Source organism: Panthera leo, chromosome C1 (genome assembly GCF_018350215.1).
Source record: "Panthera leo isolate Ple1 chromosome C1, P.leo_Ple1_pat1.1, whole genome shotgun sequence".
NCBI lineage: Eukaryota > Metazoa > Chordata > Mammalia > Carnivora > Felidae > Panthera > Panthera leo.
The window spans coordinates 157,295,430-157,320,926 of record NC_056686.1 but is presented as its reverse complement, the minus strand read 5'-3'; the positions used below and the strand labels follow the sequence as shown (position 1 = coordinate 157,320,926).

Below are 25,497 nucleotides of genomic sequence, written 5' to 3'. Positions count from 1 at the left end.
AAGGAAGGGAGAGGGAAGAGGTGGTGTGAGCAAGTGTGTTCTTTTTGTGAATTTTTGTGTCAGATAAGCTTTAGAGGTCTTGGGCTACTTGATCGTTGTCAATCTTTCCATTAAGACAAAACTTAGAAGGTTGGGTTTCTCTGGTTTCTTGTGCATTATCTCTTCTCTTAAATTTTCTCTCTACTTAAAATCTTGCAGGACATTTCAGATACATGATGGGTTTGCTCCATGGGAAAAAGTTTATGAGGTTAGACTCTTGACCTGGTTAGGAAATAAACCAAAAAAATAAGATTTTAGGTATCTGCCAGTCCCAAAGTATTGTGACTTCCTATTTCCTGGAGTTGGTAATAGAAATCTTTAAGGGAAGTAGAATCTGTTCATTTCTTATTTTGTTCAGGGTGAATAGTTTGGAACCATTCCCTCTGTGTGGGTCTCCAAATATTTTCAGTATTTAGCTGAGTCGGGTAGTTCCATGCAGTCTTCCCTATGGGCATATACCACAGTTAACTATGCACAGACTAGACCAGAAGGCTTGTAGGAGTTGAGGCAGGTTCTTGGCTGATTGAGAAGAGATTCATTATCATTGTGGATGGAGACAAGAAAGCTGTTCCTCATTCCTGGTGTTTAACTGCTGACCTCTGACCATCACAATACTCTCCCTGATGCCCTCAAGCTGGCCTTGTTGTTTGTTGGGGGGAATGAGGCGTGTCAGAAAACTTTTAGTCTTGTCAGTGGATACTGTTGTAGTTCTTCCCTTTCCGGTTTTATGGCACTGGCTCTCAAAAGGCAGGATGGCGAGAACAAGTGATCCTCTCAGTATATTTGTCCCAGATCCTTCATATCTGCCATAATCACCTTAAGTGAGGTAGTCACCCTCCAACCCCAAATAAATTTTCCTCCAAACAGATATCTTATCTATTACAAAGACAGGGTTTTCTAAGATCTTTCTCCTGCTTAAAAGGCTACACAACATACTCTAGGAGCTGTCTGGCACACAGGGAGGGGAATTGCTGGCCAGACTCAACTGGCCTGTTGCATCTCTTGAAGTGAGAATTAATAAACAGAGCTGTATGACCCTTTGAAGGCACATTTGTAACGCATACCTTCTCAATGATGAAAAGACAGCAGTAACCCTAAGCTGATTCTTAGACTACTAAAAAAATAAATTAAAATTCAGAAGAAATTAAAAATTTTAATCAGCTATTTTAAAATGCCTTCCATTTTATTATATGATTAACTAAATGGAACTTTGGCTATTTAAGTACACCTAAGTATTAAGACACTTAGTAGTCCAGTTTTAAAGTTTTGGAGATGAGAATATTTGGGGTTCTTTCACTGTACAAAAAATGGAAAAGTATCATTTGAGAGTTCATCTTCCATTAAAGTGCACGTTGTTAACTCAGGATAAGTTTAATAAAGTTTCAGCACAGGATTTTGTGCACTGCTCATGCTTGAAGGAGACTTTGGGACTGTTTAAGGAATTATCTGTCCACATCTATGAAACCTCAAAGCAGGTTCTTAAATGAAAAATTGAGCCACAAAGTGGGACTCTATTGTCTAGTCTTTGAGCCCTTATCTAAGGCATACCTTTTGCTTAAAGAGAAATTTGAAGATAATATGAGAATCATTATGAGAACAATCTTTAATGGAAAAAAAAAAAAGACCAAGAAAAATATCAGTTTGAGAAGGAGGATATTGAAGACCATAAAAGGCAGAAGTTCAAAATGGTTTTGAAAGCTTTTTACCTAAAAAGTTCATCTGTGATAAGTCAGTAGCAATATCTAACATATCTTGAACACCTTGAGTAATGATCCAGTCCCTGCACTAAGTGTTGGGGATTCTAAAATGGGTAAGACAAGGGGCACCTGGGTGGCTCGGTCGGTTAAGCATCTGATTTCGGCTCAGGTCATGATCTTAGTCTGTCAGTTCGAGCCCTGTATCAGGCTCTGTGCTGACAGCTCAGAGCCTGCTTCAGATTTTGTGTCTCCCTCTCTCTCTGCCCCTCCCCTGCTCATGCTCTGTCTCTCTCTGTCTCAAAATAAATAAAAACATTAAAAAAAAATTTAGATGGGTAAGACAGGATCCTAGAACTTAAGAGGGTGTCATTATGTTGTGGGGGAAACAGATAAACAACCACTAGAATGAAGCCTTCATTTGGAATCATGAGAGGTATGTGTTTCAATTATGGGGACACACAGGAGAGGGACTATCAGCATGTTATTCCTGCAAGGGACATCCTGATTTTTTCCATCTTGAGCTAGAAAACCAGAGTTAAGCATCTGGTTAATAGCATATGTGTATAATGTGGTAATAGTTACTTGTGCTTGTAGAACACATTATGCTTTTCAGAATGCGATAGTAGACATTGTGTTTTGAGGTCCCTCTACCCTGTGAACTAAATTATGTAAATGTATGGATAAAGAAGTGGTAACAGAGACAATAAGCAGCTTGAGTAAGAGTAAATAGCTACTGAGTGGTCCCATCCCTCCTAACTTAGAAGCCTGTTTTCAGAAAGGAAACAACCCTCTGGCAAAAGAAACAGCCCTTCACTTCTCAAAGCCTGTTTGGTAGTACACTAGCTATCTGGGATGTTATCTGTATTATGTAAAAGAAGGTTCCATTTTGGAATAAGTTAAATTCCTTCTCATTCTTTAGCTCTGAGCTCATAGGTCACTTCTTCAGGGGAGACTTCCCTGGGCTCTGGACTCCCCCCTGCTATGCATTCTCATAGAACCCTGCACTTTCCACATTAGCACACAGCCCAGTTTGTAATTTGTAAAAGGAACCGGGTCTCTTTTGTTTTCCAGTATATGCTCAGCATTTAGTGTCTAACATGTAGTAGTCACTGAAGAAGTGTATGCAGAAGGAATGTCTTAATTTAAGATTTGTGTGTTATTTTCCTTTTTTTAGAATACCCAACATGTGAACAGCTTACCTGTGCCAGTGGAGCCTGCTATAACAGCAGTCAGAAATGTGATGGGAGAATTGACTGCCGAGACTCTTCTGATGAAAGCAATTGCAGTGAGTAATGTATACAAGATGTGCAATGGTGTGCACAGTCATTTATGCTGGCCAATTCCACAGTCTCTTCCCGAATTTGTGTTCGGTGAATTCATGTTGGTAGCCTGAAGTCAGTATTTGGAAGTGGGAGTATTTGCACCATGGAAATTGGCAAACACTACGAGTCAGGGCCTTTTTGTTCCTGGAGAATTGGTTGTTAAACATTTACCAGCATGCTGCTGCATAATAAAAATCTCTTTTTAAACTTGAGACAGAATCTTCCTGTGAAATTAAATGGCTACAGTGGAATTGAACTTCTCTTTCTTCTTGCCCTCGTTAACTTTGTGTCACAGCTCAGGAATGTTCACAACACGAGTTCCAGTGTGACATTGGGGTGTGCATCCCTCGTATCTATGTCTGTGACCATTACCCTGATTGCGAAGACGGCGGTGATGAACGTTCTTGTGGTACGGTGATTTCCTTATGCTGGGTCAGGTTGCTAGGAGTGTTGCTGTAGTTATTTTCTGACGAATGTACCACTCTTTTCAAACAAAAGGGTCACTATGTCTGATGGCAGATGAAGCCAGAAGATCACTTAGGCCTCATGGCATGAGTTTCAGCAGTGTAGTTAGACCTGGACTCTTTTATCTTCTAAGGATCTGTGTAGAGTTGAAGGATTGCTGATGGACAGTGTGCATTTTTCCCCCTTAGGCTACAAGGGTACAGGGTATATTGTATCACTAGGCTCTCAAATTACCCATACTTCAGTAATGGGTCTGATAACCTTGATAGTTGAATGAGAGAAACACTTCGAAGGGAGAGGAAGTTCCCTTATCTCAGTGGTCCTAGCTCCCCTCTTTACTTTGAAATTCTTACCACATTGATATTGGAGGGGCAGGAAAGTTTCAGTGTGGTGCAGGTGGATTTTGTTGCCTCCACTTTTTAACTCTGTCCCTACTTTTTATTTTCCTTTTAATTGCCTATGAGGCACATCACCTCTCATGGTTGCCAACTGTGGACTAATTTTTTTTATGTAATTTTTTTAACATTTATTTATTTTTGAGAGAGAGAGAGAGAGAGAGAGAGTGAGAGAATGTGAGCAGGGAAGGGGCAGAGAGAGAAGGAGACACAGAATCTGAATCAGGCTCCAAGATTTGATCTGTCAGTACAGAGCCTGATGCAGGACTCGAACTCATGGATTGTGAGATCATGACCTGAGCCGAAGTTGGACACTAACTGACTGAGCCACCCAGGCACTCTCACTCTGGACTCATTTTATTGGAATATGTAGTTTGAAGTCTCTGTGAGAGAGTTTTACTGATTTCACAAAATGAGGTGGCACCTTTTTGTGGTCATTTATGTACTAGAATGTTGTGATTTTTGTAACCACACTCATTTTGATTGATTGGCACCTATGCCTTGCTAAATTATTTTCAGTATCATCCTAACTTTTCTTTAAACATTTTTTTTTGGATGTTTATTCATTTTTGAGAGACAGAGAGCATGAGTGGAGGAGGGGCAGGGAGAGAAGGAGACACAGAATCCGAAGCAGACTCTAGGCTCCGAGCTGTTCAGCACAGAGCCAGACGTGGGGCTCGAACCCACAAACTGTGAGATCATGACCTGAGCTGAAGTCAGATGGTTAACCAACTGAGCCACCAGGCGCCCCATCACCCTAACTTTTTATGAGCCATGCCTGACTTGCTTTCTGGCCCCTGGGCTTATTTCAGTGACTGTATTAAAGAGAATGTGACAACACAGAATGGGTGACTCAGAATCATTTGGTCTTAGATAGCAATTTCGGTGCTTGTGATAAAGTAAGGGCATGCTGGACGTTGACCTGTCTATAGCACATTTATCAATCTGCATTCTTTGTTCTGTGTCAACCTATAGCATACTGCCTTGTAATTTTGAGAGACAGACTGGCATCTGAGTTCACATCCTTGACCCAAAGATGCTGTTATGTTTTCTCCCCTTCTTTTTTCCACTCTTCCCCCTGTTCTTTCCTGGTTGTTTTTGTTTTGTTTTGTTTTGTTTTGTTTTGTTTTGTTTTGAGATACTTTAGAGACTAAATTGACAGAGTCAGTTTCGTTTCAGTTTAGGCAGTGAGTTGAACTTCTTGATTTTTCCCAAGTGATTTGTGTCTTTGGAGTGCAACTGCTGTTTTCTTCCAGCCTACGAGACCTGCAGAGGCAACCAGTTCACTTGCTCCAATGGCTACTGCATTAGTCAAAATATGGTTTGTGATGGAGAGGATGACTGCAGAGATAATGGAGATGAAAATGGATGTGGTAAGGAGAAGAGATTCTTATTGGAAAGCATTTTCTTAAAGTGTTTTCCAGAACTTGTATTCCTACTCTCCTTGTTAGAAATTATCTGTGATAAGCAAGTCTCAGGATTGCCTGCATTTTAAGTAACTTAGTGGGTGGGGAAGAAGGAGGTGACTCCCCTGGCTTTTCTTAAAAGGACCCTGGACCCAATTATAGAATAAATTATGATTTCTTCCCTGTCATCATTAAAGCAGAATAGGTGGGGCAGTCTGTCCCTCTTCTTTAACATATGCTGACTTTTTTCTGTTTTCAAATTCGGATTTTCAACCACACAAGCCACTGACATCCAGTGGTAGAAGATAGGCAACGTGTGAGAGAAAGAGTTAGGGATTGGTAGTTGCAGGAGACTCTGCTACCCAGGGAATTGTTTCAAGATTCTTTGAGAAGGAAATTGACAATGATATTCACCGCCTTCACCAGCAGTACCTCCAACAGTTCAGAAGTTACTAACGCCCACAGCATAAAGCAAGTCCTGTACTGTTCCAGCCCCTGATATAGTAAGAGTGATGCTTGGGGAAGATCCATTGGTTTCAGTGTTCCAGGCAGCAGTCTTCCTGCAGTTTAGTTGTAGTTTTTCTTACATTGATGACATTTCACTAAAGAAAAAGAACAACCAAAAAAAGGACAGACAAAAACAAAATAAAAACCCAGGAAACTTGCTATTACCTTGATAACCCTAGTTCTATAATTCAGGATTTAAATTAACTGCATTTTCTTCTAGGGGTTATTAATCTAGTTTGTTTGATAATTCAGGTCCATGTGTCTTCTTACTCTTATAATCTGTCTGCCTATCTTAGAACAGAACTTGAATAATTCCATTTGCCACTTCTCATCTCAGTAAAAGCCCAGTAGTACAGTTAGAAATACTAGTTTACTAAGAATACTTGTGGACTTCTCTTGTCCACCTGGTCTATATTCTCTATATTGATTAAAAAGAGTTGGCTCCCTCTCCCATGTGGCCTGTGTCTCTTTTATTCCACCCCCTGCAGAAAGCAGTACTCATCATATTCGTGAATGTTACCCAGGCGAATGGGCTTGTCCAGAGTCTGGAAAATGCATCCCAGTTTTAAAGGTTTGTGATGGGACTTTAGATTGTCCAGGAGGAGAAGATGAAACCAATATTACCAAAGGACGATTTTGTGGTGAGTATGGAAATTTATCTGGGTAGTTTTCAGATAAAGACTGTTTTTGAGAGAGAGCACACATGAGTCGGGGAGGGAGAGGATGACAGAGGATCCAAAGTAGGCTCTGTGCTGACAGCAGAGATTCTGATGTGGGGCTTGAACTCACGAACCACGAGATCATGACCTGAGCCAAAGTAGGAAGCTTAACCCACTGAGCCACCCAGGCACCCCTCAGATAAAGAGGTTTCTGTTTTTCTATAATAGATTGCCAAATACAGAGAGTATTGGTGTTTGCATAACTATCCTAAAACTTACTGGATTAAACCAAGTAATATTTATTTCTCGTGGTCCTTTGGGTTGGCTAGGAAGTTTTGTGGCCTAGACCGGCTCATTGACACATCAAAGATGTTAAAATGAAAACCCAGTCTAGTCTTTTTCCACATGGTGATAGAAAAGGCAAACCCTAGCGAATGAGCTCTTTTGAACCTCTTCTTAGGTCATGTTTGCTAAATTTGTTATTGGCCAAAGCAGGTCATCTGGCCAAGCTTAGATTCAATGGATTGATGAAACAAACTCCATCTCTTAATGGGAGGAGCTTCAAAATATTTGTGGTGTTTCTTCTTTCACCCAAGCAGAATGGTTTTAATGGCAATTTTGATGATTCTAAAGGTGTTCTGGAGATTTTATTCTCTGGCTTATACTTATGGAGAAGTCTTATCTGGCTATATTGGAAAAAAAAAAAAAAGAACCTTCTGGTTTCTGGGATATATACCTAACTTTAGTTTTTCTTTTTTTCTATCTATCTATCTATCTATCTATCTATCTATCTATCTATTTACTGAGTGAGTGGAGGAGGGAGAGACAGAGAGAAAGAGAGAGAGGGAGAGAGATACACACAAAATTCGAAGCAGGCTGACAGCTCAGAGCCTGATGCGGGGCTCTGAACCATGAACCATGAGATCATGACCTTAGCCAAAATGCTTAACCTAAGTCAGACTCTTAACTGATTGAGCCACCCAGGCACCCCAGTTTTTCTTTTTTTTCTAAATGGTTGTAGAATATCCCCCCACCGTCAATCCATCAACTGTATGGACAATTGAGTGTCCTATATGGGAATACAACTTATGACCTGTAGTCTATAAATTATCTAGTAGTTGTTTAGAAGTAGCCATGGTTAACATGTTTCATGTTGCCAATCCAGTCACTTGGGAATTCTTGACTTTTTTCTACTATGTAAACAAAAAGATAGGCTTATGAGTTGATTTTTCCATAAACCGCCTTTAAGATGACTTGACTTGCATGTAGTTATAACTTTAAAAGGATTTATTTTTTTAAAAATAGGATTGAGCTTTTATTGCATAAAATTGCAGGAAGGCTTGAATGGTAATAATTTCTGTGTCTCTACTACATGCTTAATTAACTTTTAGGTTTGATAAAGGAAGCTTTTACTTTATAGGTAAATCAGTCTTGTCCAGAGTTCACTATTTATTTAACAAAGTGTTTTTCTCTGTTTAGATGTGAATTTGTGTTCTATATTGAGCTGTGAGTACCAATGCCACCCGTCACCAAATGGAGGGATATGTCATTGTCCCCTAGGTTTTATCCTTGACCAAAATAACACCCGCACCTGTGTTGGTAAGTGACAGGTGGGAGTGCCTTGTGTTTCATCACAAGTGCAACGCTGTGACACTGATGTGTTATGTGATCTCTGACATCAAGGTGTTTATGCTTGTGGATAGGAGTGACTATCTTTATAACAAAGACCAACACAGTCCCCATAGAAAACCTGGACAATAGGAAGTTTTAAGTCTGAGAAACTTGTGAAATGCACAAGGCAAAAGAGTGGTTCTTTTGAGTGGGTTGACTAGCTACATGGATACTTGTCCACAACATAATGAAGGAAGAAATCTTTTCGTGTTTTTTAGTATTTGGAAGCAGGGTTGGTGTGGCCACACTGGTTGTTTAATATGGTATTACATGCATGTGGATGTATTACCACATGGCTTCTTCTCACCCCTGGCCTCTTCTCCAGGATGCTCATACCTCTTCAGGACCCAGCAACTAAAGAGTGGTCACGTAACACAGATCATCAGCTCTCTGCTCCACTGGCCACGGTGGCCAGTCAGTACCCATGCCATGCTTCTTGTTAATCCTATTGATTTCACCTGTGTTTGAAGATTCTTGAAACTTGGTTCAAGAGTAGACACTGTCATTTTGCTTCATTTGGCTGGCATTGAAGTAGATGCTGGTGTACCAGATACTTCTCACATCTCTCTTATCTGAATTGTAACAATGATTTTTCCCACTAGGAAATTTTTGAGTGTGATGTGAGCCAGCTTTGCATCCTTCTGAGATTAGGATGGGGTCTGATGATAGGAAAATTACTATGGCCAAGTAACATCAATTTAGTTTTTGTAGGATTTAAACAGTGATTTTTAATGCTCTGATTTCTTTCCTTTCTGATTTTTGATACACAAACAACAAACGTATTAGCAGAAAGTGTCCATAGGGGTTTCTATTTATTTATTTTTAATGTTTATTGTTTATTTTTGAGAGAGAGAGAGACAGGTGCAAGCAGGGGAGGGACAGGGAGAGAGGGAGATGCTGAATCTGAAGCAGGCTCCAGGCTCTGAGCTTTTAGTACAGAGCTCGATGTGGGGCTTGACCCCATGAACAGTGAGATCATGACCTGAGCCAAAGTCAGATGCTTAACTGACTGAACCACCCAGACGCCCCCAGGTTTTTTTTTTTTAACTTTGTTTTTACTGTTGTTGGCAAAAGGGCATCTGGAAGGTAACTGTAATGATTCTTTAAAATTAAGTTTGGTAGTCATCTATGGATCTCCAAAAGATAGATAATTCAGATTTTTCCTAGGATATTTGTGTTCTTTTGATATTCCTTCCAAATAAGGGGTTCTTCAGGGTTTTCTGAATAAAAAGACATGGCATATGTAAGACATACTTTTACAAAAGTGCTTCTCCTGAAGTAATTTCCAAAATATTAATATAATTTGGCCAAAAATACTGAATTTGGGTAAAAGTAATGAAGTTATTCAGTCTTTAGTCTCAGCTCATGGCTTCCAATTTGGTTATACTATATCAAATATGGTTGATCTTAATAACTGTTCACAGCCAGAAAAAAATTTAATGCCACAAATTAACTCTGGTTTACAATTTTAACTTGAAACTTTTGAGAAAGTCTATTCCTCAGTGTTATTGAGAACCATAATGGGACTCACTTATGTGTCATATGCCAAAGAAAAATAAGATTTTTATATCCGCTAAGCAATCCAATTAAGGTGGTCCTTGTGGTGTTCAAAGGAGGCAGTTTTAGGTTTCTAATGTTGGGACCATGCCCCAAAGTTTGCCCATGATCTGACTGTTCCCCTGAAGTAACAGTATAGTTACCTGTTGAATATAAGACATGTCACAAGACAAGACATGCATATAAGATAAGACATGTGCTTTACACAAATCACTCCAAGAGATTCTGAAGACTCAGAGACAACTCAAAATTATTTAAGGAAGCCCCTAAATTTCTAATCATTTGAAAATATTCTATAAAGAAAGATGATGATCTGTAACAGGCATTAAATGAAATCAGGACACTTTTTGTGTTTTATTATTACAATCATCATCATCACCACCACCATCATCAGATTGGGGATGCAGTCAAGTAATTAAAAAATACCGGTCACTTGAGTGTTCTCAACTGTTAGGTGGTTTTCTGAGCCCCTGCCTGTGCTGCCTGGCTTCATTGTGAAGGCAGCGTCCCCTTTTCCTCAGAGTGCTGTTCACCTGTGGGTGCGAGGCTGCTCCTTTTGTCTTTGGCAAATGTCAGGGTCTACCCCCCCTACCCCCCGCCCCACCCCGCCACTTATTGCCACCCACCTGCCAATTCGATTTCTAGTCTTTTTAGTTCTCTAGGCATTTCTCCTTTCTCTTAGTAGAAAAGGAATTCCAATAGAAATACCAGAAGCCACATTCTCAGTATTCCATCAGCTTCTCTCTTTTTTCTTCTCTCACTCCCCGAAGAGGGGGCTGAGACGGCTGCTGAGCTGCATTGCATTTGGAACTTGATAGGCCGTGAAGTCTATTCAGTAAAAGTGATTGCTCTTTCAGAATCCTTGGCTTAGTTTTGTGATGCCCTACAACCTGTTCTTAGACATTTTCCAACACTTTTCCCCCCAGTATCTAAGTCTATGATGAGCTTTGGGTTCTATTTTCAAGTGTCTAGGGCTACTTGTCAGAGGTCTGGGCCACTTTGTTTTGAAGTCTGAAATAAATGAAAACTGTCATAATGAGTTTTTAAAAATACATTTAACCTATTAGTGAATGTAATACAGAAAATGCCAATGTTCTGCTGTGGCATAAGATAATTTCAGGGTTTCTAAAACTCACCCAGTTCCTAGCACACTGGAAGTCGTTGATCTAATACTACGGCACTAGTTTTAACTTACATGATGAACATCTTTTTTTTAATCCCTGCAGTGTGTGCCTGGGACTTTAGTACAGATGACTTCATTTGGAGATAAACTCAAAAGTCTGCAGTTGGGGGCCTTTGTGATTGTCAGGTCCCGTGCCACCTGTAGAGACCTTTTCTGTGATCTCTGTTTTTCAAAGATGTGTTCTTTGAAGCTGGGTTAACATTTATTTCACAGACTGTGTTTTGCTCTCTTTGTAAAGAGAACACATTAGTTTTGATATGTGACATTACGAAACCAGTTACACTTGTTTCAGCAGGGCTTTTAGGAAAATTCTTTTGGTTTGCTCTTTCAAGCATTTCAACTCAATAAACACTCTCTGTATGACTGTGACCCTGCATGGCTGGCTCATTACAGAGGCTTCAGGTGTTGGAAACCTATGCAACATCTATCATCTTAGACATGGCTCCCCAGTGAATGCCTCAGTGGTAATCAAGAATAAAATTGAATAATCCTGACAAGTAATCTTGTGGACTTCTACCATTCATCTGCCCCTGGTAGTCTTGACCTGGCTGTGGAGCCTCCGAGGCATGCTGAAGCAGTTTACCAGGGTTATTGTTTCTGATTGACAGGACATGCTGTTTGTTGACGGAATGACATCATGGTACGGAGTTAGGGCAGGGAGGTCATTCAGCATGGTGGGATTTCAGACAACCTGACGGATCAGAGGGTGTCCAAGGGGGTCTAAGCTAAAAAGGGGTTTTTGAATTATTTTCAAAGCAGTATCTGTTGGTATGAGGTGACAAAGAATAAAAAGGAAAGAAAAATAGGTAAAGGTAATGGCGTGGGAGGTGGCATATAAAGCAGTGTGTTAGGGTTTTAGACAGTTTGCACTACTTTTCTATTCTCATCAAAAGCCTCAAGTCTACTTTAATTTTTCTTGTTTTCACTTTGGCTGATGATGTGTAGTAATTATCCTTCATTTTTCTCCGTAATGCAGACTGTAATCTTATTCATTCATTAAAAGTGACAGTGATTTTATACACTCATTCAACCTTTAAAGTACTTGTAGCCCAGGTGATAGGAAGGGCATTTGCACCCGAGAATTCTTAGTTATGACTTCTTCACCTTTGGTTTTCTTCTGTTTGACATCAGAACTCCTGTTCCCGGGGTGACTGCAGGCCCTTAAGACATATTCTCATCGGTCTTGCATTCAAAATGAGGTCATGACATTCTGGGAATTTGAGGGCGAATATCCTGTACTTTCATTTCTACTGAGGTGAAGCCTCAGGTGGTGCTTTCTCAGGGCCGAGGTGAGGGCACACAAGAGATAAGTCATGAAAGGCCTTTTATTTATACACACATGCCTTTTACCTTGTCATGTCCAAATTGGATTAATGTTTTCCTTTGGTTAGTCACAGTTCTTGGAAAGGGCCATGTAGGCCCATGTTGTTGTAGTTGATCTTGAGGGAAAACTGGAAACTTCAGCTTCATCCCAGCGCTTTCTTGAGCTTTGTAGTTGGGGAGTTGTGAGATAGAGGGCCACGCAGCAAGTATAGTAGAACCTAATTCACAACTGTGACATTTGTTGCAAATGTAATCGGGTCCTAGAAATGTGGAGAATTCTAGACCCTAGGGTACAATGCTTTCAGAAATTATAATTTACTGAGAACCTGTTGGTATAGGATGTGATGGTCTTCCTCCCAGGTGAAGAGAGCAGGGTGAAGGAGACTGAAGAGTGGATGTGAACTTGGAGGGTCAAATGAAATATTTGGCAACAATCTACTAAGGATAGGCTACAATTTCTGTAGCCCTTAAGGTGTACAATCTTTGAGAAAGACTCGATATATTTTATGTTGTTCCATCTGCTTCTCCCCCCTCCCATACTGTATTGTTTATATGTCAGTTTTAGAAAGTAGAACTAGGACAATGGTGACAGTAAACCCTACTCAGTCATATAATGGACTTCCAATGAACACTTATTAAATGAATGAATGAATAAGAAGTTAATGAATAAGTAGAAGAGAAGATATTTTAAAAATGTCTTAAAAATGATTTAAATTTAATTTTTGTTTTAATTTTTGATGTCAGAGGAAAGGCAGCTGGGCAAATGAATCTTTCCAAATACTTTATTGCAGTTACAGTTTTGTAACTTCTTGATGGGATAGATATAGGGCAGGTCTTACTTTATTCTGATGTAGCACTGTCCAATAGAACTTTCTGCAATGGTGGAAATGTACTATATCTACACTTTCACATATGGTAACCCTTGATCATATGTAGCTGTTGATCACTTGAAATGTGGCAAGTAAGACTAAGAACATGAATTATTAATTTTATTTCATTTTATTTGATTTTAAAATGTTTATTCATTTTGAGAGAGAAAGAGAGAGAGCAGAGAGGGAGGGGCAGAGAGAGAATCCCAAGCAGGCTCTGTGCTGGCAAGGTGCAAGCCATGAGATCACGACCTGAGCCGAAATCAAAAGTCACATGCTTAACCAGTTGAGCCATCCAGGCGCCCCAATTTTCATTTTAATTAATCGAAATATAAATTTAGGAAGCCACGGTGGGCTAGTGGCTGCTATATGGGAAAACACAGTTTTGAAGGGAAGAAATTCAGGTATTTTGTAAATCAACATTAAAAAATGAAATGCAATACCATAAGGCTATGAATCTAAGCAGTGCTGTGCATCCTCTGTAAAATTATCCTTTGTGCAGATTAAAAAAAAAACTGTTTAAATCATCTTAGATTTTCCATAATATGAAGATGCCTGTTCTGAATTCCTATTTTTTATTGTATGCCTAGAATCTGGGCTACCTCCAGAGGGTACTTATTTAGATATGGGCATCACCACATTCCTATATGGCCCGTCCAAGACTTCTGTCAGAGTGTGTTCAAAAAATGCTGGTAAACATGGTTATAAATATTTATTTCCCATGTGGCAGATTTTAATGATTGCCAGATATGGGGAATTTGTGACCAGATGTGTGAAGACCGAATTGGCCATCACCAGTGCCACTGCGCAGAAGGGTATGTCTTGGAGCATCAGCAACATTGCAAAGCTAATACTTCCTGTGAGTAAATTAAGTACGCTTGCCATATATTGGAACCGGAAACAGGAAATGTCCTCCTTCCATAGCAGATGACAAAAGAAATATCATCATTTATGTGGATAGCAGGGTTTTTTCATCACAAATTAGGAGTGGGCGCTGCTGCCAGAAGAACGGGTCCACGTAAATTTTATACTTTGTTTCTTAGGGACCAATTTGTGGATTAATTATGACCATTATTCATATAGTTTTTTAATTGGTTGCTTGTCCACTTTGAGTCTGAGCTTTTGTGTCATCCACAACATTTAATTGTGGTATGTTACTTGTACATTTAAATTTTAATTTACCTACCACAAATGTGGGTGACTAGTATCTATAGAAATAATTTTGGTATTGTTTATGAAACATTTAGGGGTGGTTCCAAATGGACCTATGAAACTTGGGTTGGAATTTTGGGGAATGCCCTCATTCTGGATGTTTGGTTGGAATCAATCTAAGAGTACTGTAGTATAGAAAATTTATGGGGAAAATCTGTTAAAAAAAAAAAGAAAAGGTATTCCCCCTCCTCCATTTATCATGACATTTTGTCATTGAATCATGCATTTCTGGGATAGAAGATCTTGACTTTGTTTCTTTTCGCCAATGTTTTTTTTCACATATTATTTTGAAGTGCCTTTGGCCTGACATTTATCTGTTCATATAATTGATCAATTGCCCATTTCCAAGTTATTTTCCTGTACGAAATCTGACTTGCTGTGTAATAGCTTTTTGGTACAGTTGATTTTTTAACAATTAAATGTAGTTATTTTTAAATGGATAATAAATTCATATGTTCAAAAACTCTAATCTATAAAAATGTCTTTCTCCATCTCTGTTTCTCTCTGCCCAGTTTCCACTTCCCTTATCCCATGGATATCATTGTTTATTTCAATTCTAGTGATTGTTAAATACATAAATAAGAATGTACAAGTATAGGTATTTAATTCTATTTTTCTATACACACGGTTGTGCATTTTGCTGATATGTATCAACACAGAGAACTTTTCTTCACTTTTTTTATGGTAGCATAATAGTCCATTTTTTTGATGTATATTATTTATTTAGCTATTTCCCTACTAATGGACTTTTATATCATTTTTTATCCTTTGCATTTTTGATCCTTTAGCCATTGCAGACAAGACTGTGAGGAAAATCTTGATACTCATGTCATTTTGCAAGCCTGTGAGTTTGTAGGTAAAGCAGATTTGGATCATCATTGCCATATTTTTAACAGTGATTTCCCAGTAATCCTTAAGATATGTTCTGTGCTTTACATAATCTGAAGTTGCACATGGGGTAAGGTGCCCATATCACAGAGGATTCTTGAAAATACCTGATGTATTCCCCTCAGTGTCCTTGAAAGCACATTGGACTAGCAGTCAGGACACTTGAATTCTTGGTAGACTCTGTTCCTAACTTACTTTGATTTTGAACACTTCATCAAACATCTTTTGCCTCCATTTGCTTATCTGTAAACTGGGTAGAATGACACCCATATGCCTGCCTCAGAAGTGTATTTTAAAATGAAATAAGATAACATAGAAGAAGTATTTGAAAAGGCAGGAAGCCTATCAGTTGTAAGTTCTTCTGAGAGAGTGATATGCATATGTTTGTTCACTTAAAGGTGTGATAATACCTTCCTTCTTCACATTTAGCTGAGCAGGCCTCCGTTATTTTCTCCAACGGTCGGGATTTGCTAATTGGTGATATTCATGGAAGGACCTTTTCCATGCTGGTAGAGTCTCAAAATCATGGAGTGGCTGTGGGTGTGGATTTTCACTATCACCTACACAGAGTCTTTTGGACTGACACTGTGCAAGATAAGGTAAATAGAAATTTCAGGAGTGTAGCTTGGGAGTTGATAGAACCCCAAGCACAAAGTGTTGATAGCTTTCATTTTTGGGGGAGTGAAGGGGAAAGTTCTTTTGTTTTCTAACAAAAAAGGCCCTTGAGATATTTTGTGTTAATCAGCACCTTTTCCATGCTATACTATTACATGTGACCTATTAAACAAAGCAGTCTATTATATGGATTAGCCTTGAGCAACTTTTAATTTTATTCGAAATGGAGTCCAAAAGCCTAATTAAAAGAAATAGTAGACATTCTTTCAAAACTGGACAGATATTTGGTAGTAATTTTTGAAACTTGATCATTTAAAATGTAAAAACTACTCTGTTGCTTTGGATGATAAAAATCAGATTTTACCTGCATCTTCTAAATGGAACTGTAATGGAAGATTCGGTAACAAATATTGACAACACTTTGTTTAACAGCCAAAATTTCATTATGCTGTCTTATTTGGAAAGTGTGACAGATTTAATTTCAACATTGAGTGTTGCAATAGAGATTTTTAAAACAAACTTTAGAGGCTTCTAAAGAGTTATGGAATTTTATTTCTTCCTGTCACATTTTCTGTACTATTAGTAAAATTTTAATTCAATTATGTGATGACTTTTGCATAAAAATTCTAAAAAATGAGAATTTGGATTATTAATAATACTGATTTGATTACAGCTAAAAATCAAAACAAACCATCACCACCTCCTCCACAAAAAAATCCACATTCTTTAATGAAACTTTTGATAGTTACCAAGAATTAGAAATGCAGGATTTTAAAAAAATCCAAATTTTTATATTTGCCTTACATATACTTTGAAATATACTTTTCTCCTTAGGAACCCATTATATGAAATATTTTAGCAAATCTCAGTGAATTTTTTTTTTTAAGTCCAGCTGACTGATTGGTACAGCATAGATGATAAATATACTGAATGAATATAGGAAAACAGTGCCCACAGCTTAAGACATGTAATTTTGTTTTTTCTTTCTTTTAGGTTTTTTCAGTTGACATTAATGGCTTAAATATCCAAGAAGTTGTTTCTCTTGATGATCCAGAGAATCTGGCCGTAGACTGGATTAATAATAAACTTTATTTAGTAGAGACCAAGGTCAACCGCATAGATATGGTAAATATAGACGGAAGCCACCGGCTCACCCTCATAACCGAAAACTTGGGGCATCCTAGAGGAATTGCCGTGGACCCAACTGTTGGGTAAGAGATGTGGAAACATACTGATTTTAGTATTTTTGGAGCTTTATCTCTCCTCTTATACATAAAACATCCATTGGATTAATTAAAGGTTAATTCTGATTTCTTGTAGGCTCCAAAACCCATGCTTATTTTATGTCTCCACTCATAGAAGCTTTAAAGGAGTACCTCTACTGGTGTACTAAGAATATATGATTTTTTAGGGATATGAATTTTATTTTTAGTGTTCGCCACATTTGTCTGCTGAGAGAGTAGACTCTGTTCTGACTCAATCTAATAATGTTGTTACAACTAGATGTTGCTTTTGATTCACCGTGATCAAGATGATCACTCTAACATGAATTAGCTGTAGTTTTTTAAAGAGGGGAAAGAAGATCGGAGCTATTCTTTTGGCAATTGTTACAAACTGGGATTGAGATGACAATGGTAATACCTAATTACAAGTTGTTTAATGTGCGACACACCAACAAGATTGGTAATGCTTACTTGTCTGCAGGTGTAAATTCAAATTTTCCTTGTGTCCACATTTGAAAACAGTTATAGGAGACTTAGCTTTCTCCCAAATTCTCAAAGTTGGATCTTAGAACACTTGGGGGTGCCTGGGCGGCTCAGTTGGTTAAGCGTCTGAGTGGCTCAGTCGGTTAAGAGTCTGATTTCGGCTCAGGTCATGATCTTGAAGTTCGTGAGTTCGAGCCCTGCGTTGGGCTGTGTGCTGACAGCTTGGAGCTTGGATCCTGGAGCCTGCTCACACTCTGTCTCTCCCTTTTTATCAAAAATAAACATTAAAAAAAAAATTAGAAGGCTTGTCTGAACTTTGGGCTACTGAAATGTTGGTGAATGATGATTATTCATTTGCACTTCATGACATGAATTTTTAGGCTGCCATATCAGTGCATTTTAATGGTTGCTATTTGGAGTTGTTGACTCTCCTGATTGGCCTTCATAGTCTCTGATTTTTTTCTTTTGTTGTTTTATACTCCGATGATTCTGGAGAAAATTTCCATTGATCCAAGCAACCTAAAAAAATATTTTCCAGAGAAACTTGTAAAATAACTGTCATCTTTTGTTTTTCTTTTGTAGTTATTTATTTTTCTCAGATTGGGAGAGCCTTTCTGGGGAACCTAAGGTGGAAAGGGCTTTCATGGATGGCACCAACCGGAAAGACTTGGTAAAAACAAAATTGGGATGGCCTGCTGGGATAACCCTGGATATAGTATCAAAGCGTGTTTACTGGGTGGACTGCCGGTTTGATTACATTGAGACTGTAACTTATGATGGAATTCAAAGGTAAGAAGTATTTTTTATAGCTTCATAAGTTTGGGAAAAAATTATATACATATAAATATAAATATTTATAAATAGTATATATATAAATTTATGGAGAGGGGTACATAGCAGGACCAGAATTAAAATACTTTAATTAAAATTAAATTACTGGGTGGCTCAGTTGGTGAAGCATCTGACTTTGGCTTAGGTCATGATCTCATGGTTGGTGAGTTCAAGTCCCCCATGGGGTGAGCTTGAGCTCTGCTTTGGGTGAGCCCCGCTTCTCTCCCTCCCTCTCTCTCTCTGCCCCTTGCTCACTTGTGCTCCCCCCTCTCAAAAAAATACGGACTTTGTGGGTTCAATATCTTGAATAACTTTTGTGTTGACATTTGCATGAAGCGACAAGGTTTTGTTTTTGGATTGTTGTTAACTTTTCTTGTGTTCCATGTTAATACTCATTATTACGAAGAGCATTTGTTCTTTGATTTCTCCTCTCCAAACTTTCCCCCACTCCCAGATGGAACACATTATTTTCATTAACTCCTGAGTCCATTTATTTCTCTGGGTCCCTTATGGTTTGTTTCCAAAGAACACTTTATCGTTTAGCTTTCTAACTTTCCCCCAGTGAATAAGTACGTTTTATTATTTATTTAGCATAATCTGGTGGGAATTAATTGGATTTTACTCTGCCCTTATGTATTTCAAATTTCAAAGAGAAATTCTGACTTGCTTTTCACCTGATGTACTTCAAAGATACTTAAGAATATTTGAGCATAAACTATAGCATACTTTTTTTTTTGCATTTTTAAATTTTATTTTATTATTTAGATTTTATTTATTTTTTTAATTTACATCCAAATTAGTTAGCATATAGTGGAACAATTATTTCAGGAATAGATTCCTTAATGCCCCTTACACAGCCTCTCCAGTAGTAACCCTCTGTTCTCCAACATATGACATACTTTTTATTTCATCTTTTTAGTCTGATTACAGTTAACTGTATTAGTTCAATTGTTAACTGTTTTAGTTTCTCTCTTTTTCATATTTTCAAAAATTGGTTAAACCATAGCCTTTAAATTTGACTAGCAAAAACTACTCTGTGGATTCAGCAAATAAACTGGCCAATTTAATTTTCCAAATGACTTGATTTTATTGTTTTCTTAATGGAAGGAATATTATATTTTTTCTTCTTTATATTTTAAGGGTATCACAGTTTACCACTAGATTTCAGATTCTTAAAACAATCTCTACTTGATGAAATGAAGTGATTGGATATTAAGACTGTGACTTCTTATCACTGAAACTGGTTCCCATAATGAGAATATGAATCAATTTAACATAAAATATCAATCAACCCAATAAGTTGTACAAAAACAATTGAGAAATTGCCCAAATTTTTTTTCTCTTTCACAGGTGTTTTGACATTATATTAGATAGCCTATTTTTATGCTAAAGTTCAAGTAAAACATAAAACATAAAAAAATAAGTGTAGTTTCAGAAATATTTGAGTGCTTTGCTGGCTGTGAAGCAACATCAAAGAGCTATATTAAAGCTCATGAGTACAGCTGAAATCATAAAGTCACTGCCTATTGCTGTGCCAGCAGGTGGCATTCAGGGTTCTGGAATTTGCTAAATGAAAAAGAAAAACCATTCTCTAATCTTAATGTGCCATGTCATTATTGAGTGTTTTAAAGTGTGTGCTTACTTGCCCCCTTAGGTTTCTTTGTTTTTGTTTTTTGCTTTTGTTTTTTTTTTACATTTTGGTGTGAAACCTTAGCATCTTCAGTTCTTAGAGTTCTATAGTGCATTTTTGTTTTCAGGGCTCTTAAGATTTTTCTTGAAGGTGTTTCTATTTTGTCACGAGGCAAAAAATAAGTTTTTTTCTCAGAACCAGCTTCTACTTCACTTTCTTTATGTGGCCTAAGTGAATTATCACTGATGTAGAAGAACTTATGGCAGACATTGTCCTTGCTTGGCACCTTTTACTTGTATTTTCTTCTACATAAGCAGCTCTGGCCACTAAGTGCCTCCACTACAAGTGTGGTGAGCAAACAGGTTTATCCTGAGGCATGGCAGTAGTCGTGCTATTTTTTGGTTTTCCAGAATGACATCAGGAATAGGTCTGTATGGTTGTTCTGGAATTGTTCTACTTACTATCCAGCTCCCTAATTGCTAAGAAATGGTTAATGCTGCAGTGTGAAGTAAGTTGAAGGTATCTGCTACTACATTTCCATTCCCTTGTTATACTCTTTCACCTATGGATTTCAAAATGGTATCTCACATCTTAACCCCCTTCCCCTTTTTTGTGAGACAACCTTAAAGAAGCATGTGAGAAAACAGTAATTTTTCAAAAAGTCTAGAATAAACTAGGACTGGGGATAGAATTTTATTTTCAAGGGTCTTTCCCAAGAGACACATGAAAATCTTTCTATCAAATGTAGGTGGAGATATACCTACAACTTAAAAATATTTTTCTATATATTCTACATTTGGATCAAGAGATTACTTAGCTTTTTATGCATTTACTTGAACTAATTCCACCTTTAATCAAAATGAAGTTATGGGGCACCTGGGTGGCTCAGTCGGTTAAGCGTCCTACTTCGGCTCAGGTCATGATCTCACGGTTTGTGAGTTTGAGCCCAAAGTCAGGCTCTGTGCTGACGGGTCAGAGCCTGGAGCCTGCTTCGGATTCTGTGTCTCCCTCTCTTTCTGCCCCTCCCTGCTCGTACTCTGTCTCTGCCTGTCTCAAAAATAAATAAAACTTAAAAAAAAATTAAAAAAAAAAAGAAGGTAAAAAAAATTGTGTGATATACATCTTTTGCAACAGGAAGACGGTAGTCTACGGAGGCTCACTCATTCCTCATCCCTTTGGAATAAGCTTGTTTGAAGATTATGTATACTTTACTGATTGGACAAAGATGGCTGTAATGAAGGCAAACAAGTTCACGGAGACCAGTCCACAAGTGTACCTCCAGACCTCCCTGAGGCCCTTTGGAGTGACTGTTTATCATTCCCTCAGGCAGCCTTATGGTATGTTTGCCCCACAACAATGAAAATCCTGCTCAGTACTGGCCTTGGTAGAAAGATTTTTTTTCACAGCCATGGAAGTTAGTGATGAGATTTAGGTGGCATTTTCAAATATGTGGAGGGTTATCTAGAGAGTTAAACTCTCTGAAATTGGCTCTGTAGATCCTGGGCCTTCTGGAGAAATTGACGTATTTCAGAGTTAAAATGCCAAATCTACAGGGAACTTAGAGATGTCTTTTACAGATATTAATTGGCACCAGCAATGTGCCAAGTCCTGTCTAAATGCTGGGGACAGACAGCAAACAAAGCAAACCAAATATGTATTCTCATTCTACTAGGAGAAATCTTGTATTCAATCCTTTAATATTAAATTTGAGGAAATCGAGGCCCAGAAGAAGAAAATAACATGCCCAAGTTGAGGTGACGTCAGAACCAATTTCTCTTCTTCTCTGTTGTATATGTATGACACCTGTTCTTTGGTTTGCATTGGGTCTGTCATAGGCTGACTGTGTTTGGTGTCATAGGCTGGTCACTTATCAAAAAAAAAGAAATTATTTTGATTCAGACATTGTATAGACTTCTGTTATTTTATAGTAAGTCTTGTTTTAAATTGGCACGACTATGACTGTATATGGCTCTTTTCTGTGTTGATAGAAAGTTTACAATCAATGAACATTAATTCAGGGAAAGGCAGATTTTACTTTAAAACTCCCTTGTTAAGTGGCGGGTTTGACTTTACAGTGGAGAAAGACTATAATTAGGTTTATTCATTTTTTTTAAACAAAAAAACAGCCACTAGAACTGATACATTCAGGTGAATATCCTTCAGTGTATTCATCCTGGGAAAACATACGTTGGCTGAAAATGCATGCTGCCCCTGAAAACATTTTTGAAATATTTATTTGCAATAATCAGTTTATCAGCTACTAAATTCCTATTTGTCCTTGACCAAAAATATTACCCAATTTTATCATCCAAATTAATTTTCTTTGTAGTTTCCCTAAATCAATCCACCTGAGAAGGTAAAGAGATAATTTTAAAGAGTAAGTCAAAGGTTAAGAAGGTAATTTTCAAAGCAGACATGACATTTTTGGCCATGACAAAAGCTTTGTGTACAGTGAGCTTTTTCAGTCATTCCTTTGAGAATGGGTTTTGGAAGTATAAACTGGTTTGTACTGCAGGCATGTAAGGTTTTGGAATAGATCTGGTTTTGACTTCCAGTTCAGTTGCTGAATAATCTTGGGCAGTTATAAAACTGAGATAATAATATTTAGCTCTTAGAGTCATTGATTGTAAATTGGCTTACTTACAAAGCGAGCATCCAGTGAATAATAGTTATTTATTATATCTTATGAATGGTAAAAATAACCCTAAAGTTTTTTGGGGAGAGGCAGTTACTTTCTAACCACTGAGGCTAGCAGACAGGGTCTGACATAATTGTCTTGGGGAGAAGAATTCCCAAAGTTATCCAGCTGTGGGAACCCTGTGTGTTGCAGTTTGAGAGTAGGTGGGAGAGTCAGAGCAGGTAAATGTGGATGTACACAGCAACAACCAGCAGTGGTGTTTCTGAGTTTCAAACCCATTATTCTGTTTCACCTACAGGGCTCAAAGTGGTTTCACATGTCTTGGGCAATCATACATTTCTAACTGAGATTTAACCCTGTATATTTTTTCCTCTAGTTAACAACCCATGTGGAGATAACAATGGGGGCTGTGAACAGGTCTGTGTCCTCAGCCACAGAACAGATAATGATGGTTTGGGTTACCGCTGCAGGTGCACATTCGGTTTCAGCCTGGATGTGGATAACCGCCACTGTGTTGGTAAGAAATCGCTTTTGGGCTCTCTTTTTGGCAGGCAACATAAGGGTATATGCTGCTTTTGGACAGGACTGGACCAGCTGTCATACTTCTTAATGGTGAATAAGCCTTTGGTAGCTGACAGAGCATCTTCCTCAGTAGGCACTACTCCCTTCATACACAGAGCTGTGTTTGAAGATGTACATTTCTGTCCCATGGGTCTTTCCTTTAATTGCACATTGAGGGTTTCCTTGGACTTCCTTTCCCCTTTGTCTCCTTCCTGAAATCTTTGTCTCCTTTTAAAACTATTCTCTCTCTCTCTTTTTTTAATGTTTATTTATTTTGAGAGAGAGACAGACAGACAGACAGAGTGTGAGCAGGGGAGGGGCAGAGAGAGAGAGGGAGGCACAGAATCTGAAGCAGGCTCCAGGCTCTGAGCTCTCAGCACAGAGCCCGATGTGGGGCTCGAACTCACGGATCGTGAGATCATGACCTGAGCCAGAATCAGACGCTCAACCAACTGAGCCACCCAGGTGCCCCTAAACTATTCTCTTAAAATTCCATACAATTCAATTTTGAGTTCTTTTCTCTATTGTGTATACCTTTTCCACTTTAGCTGGTAGCCTTAACTTTATTGGGAATAAAGCCTTGCCTTTATTGTTGCATTCCACAGCAAACTAAGTGTTGGGGCAGCTCATTTACTCATCTAGTTTTTCATTTTTCAGTTCAGATTTTATTTATATCTGCGTCTATGCTCTGGGATGCAATTCAGTTCTTTTCTTCTTTTTCTTTCTTTTTTTTTTTTTTACATTTTTTTTTTTTACATTTATTTTTGAGAGAGAGAGAGATAGAGAGACAGAGAGAGAGAGAGAGAGACAGAGCAGAAGTGGGGGAGGGGCAGCAAGGGGGAGGGAGACACAGAATCCAAAGCAGGCTCTGAGCTGTCAGCACAGAGCCTGAAGCAGGGCTTGAACCCACAAACTGTGAGATCATGACCTGAGCCGAAGTCGGATGCTTAACCGACTGAACCACCCAGGTGCCCCTTTTTCTTCTTTTGTTGCCTACACATCTACTCATGATTAAGCTCTTGCCTCAGCTTCAGCGATGAAATGCACACTCCTACAATTTTTGTTTCTCTTGTCTTCACCTTGAAAACTCTCCTTTTTAATGCCTTGACAAATTCTTGCTCCCCAGATGGTGCTGCTTTGGGCTTGGAATGTAAATTCTCTAATTCTACCAAGGACAAATTTGTTAACTTTAAAAAAAAAAATGTTTATTATTTTAAGAGGGTGGTGAGAGAGGGAGACACAGAATCCAAAGCAGGCTCCAGGCTCTGAGATGTCAGTACAGAGCCCAATGTGGGGCTTGAACTCACAGACTGCGAGATCACAACCTGAGCCAAAGTTGGCTGCTTAACCAACTGAATCACCCAGGCACCCCAAATTTGTTGACTTTGTAGGTAATCCCAGACTCAGATAAAAATCACCCACATTTAAAAAGCCATGTATTTCTGACTGTTACATTGACACTACATTGTGTAATGATTTTGCACTTAAACTCCTGCAATTTTAGTTTTTTGGGTATACCTCTTGGGTATACCTCTTTTTGATTTCCTGACATACTATTACTGTCTCCTACTTTGATTTTAAAATCACTCCTTTTCCCCTATTTCCTCTATTTTTCCTCTCCCCTCCCATCTTTTCCTTCTTTGTTTATTTCTAAATAACTTACCTGGTTACTGTTAATTCTTCCTTCACCGGTCTTAATACCTTAAAAACTGCAGTAGGATTCTTGGTATAGATCTTTATTCAAAAGTTAATCCAAATCAAGGATTTTGATGGAATTACTATGCAGGTCAGTTAATACTGCCTTAGAAATTCAGCCTATGGACCATGTTTTATATAAATCTTAAGGATAAATTTCTCGAGAAGAAGAAAGATTGTAATAGTTATATTGCCGTCATAGCTGCTTATCTTTTTTTCCTCTGTTCCCATTGTTTCCAACTATGTTTTCCACAGATTTATTTTTTATGTTTATTTCAGAAGTACATTTCTGAATTATAAAATGTGCATTGTGGATGTATAAGTAATTTCTCTGGAATTCAAGAACCAGCCTGTGGCTCATGGCGATGTGTTCTTCCTACAGTTGTTAAGCAGTTCCTGATCTTTTCATCTGAGGTGGCTGTTCGTGGCATCCCGTTCAACCTGTCTACCCAAGAAGATGTCATAGTTCCAGTGACAGGAAATCCTTCTTTCTTTGTTGGGGTTGATTTTGATGCCCAAGAGAACACTATCTTTTTTTCAGATACATCAAAAGACATGATTTTTAAACAAAATATCAATGGCACAGGTGAGAATACATTAAAATTTTTTTGCATGCTTTGTCTGTTTT

At 38.3% G+C, this 25,497-nt stretch overlaps 1 protein-coding gene across 1 annotated transcript in view; it reads left to right on the top strand.

The window, feature by feature from the left end:
* Positions 1-25,497, top strand: part of LRP2 (LDL receptor related protein 2) — a 196,937-nt gene that overhangs the window by 58,787 nt on the left and 112,653 nt on the right. Inside the window, exons 5-16 of the mRNA XM_042949038.1 lie at positions 2,911-3,021; positions 3,354-3,467; positions 5,175-5,291; positions 6,320-6,472; positions 7,970-8,089; positions 13,824-13,952; positions 15,623-15,792; positions 16,802-17,019; positions 18,097-18,303; positions 21,110-21,312; positions 22,990-23,130; positions 25,252-25,455. Of these exons, the coding sequence (XP_042804972.1) occupies positions 2,911-3,021; positions 3,354-3,467; positions 5,175-5,291; positions 6,320-6,472; positions 7,970-8,089; positions 13,824-13,952; positions 15,623-15,792; positions 16,802-17,019; positions 18,097-18,303; positions 21,110-21,312; positions 22,990-23,130; positions 25,252-25,455 (1,887 nt within the window). The remainder of the gene's footprint in view (positions 1-2,910; positions 3,022-3,353; positions 3,468-5,174; positions 5,292-6,319; positions 6,473-7,969; positions 8,090-13,823; positions 13,953-15,622; positions 15,793-16,801; positions 17,020-18,096; positions 18,304-21,109; positions 21,313-22,989; positions 23,131-25,251; positions 25,456-25,497) is intronic.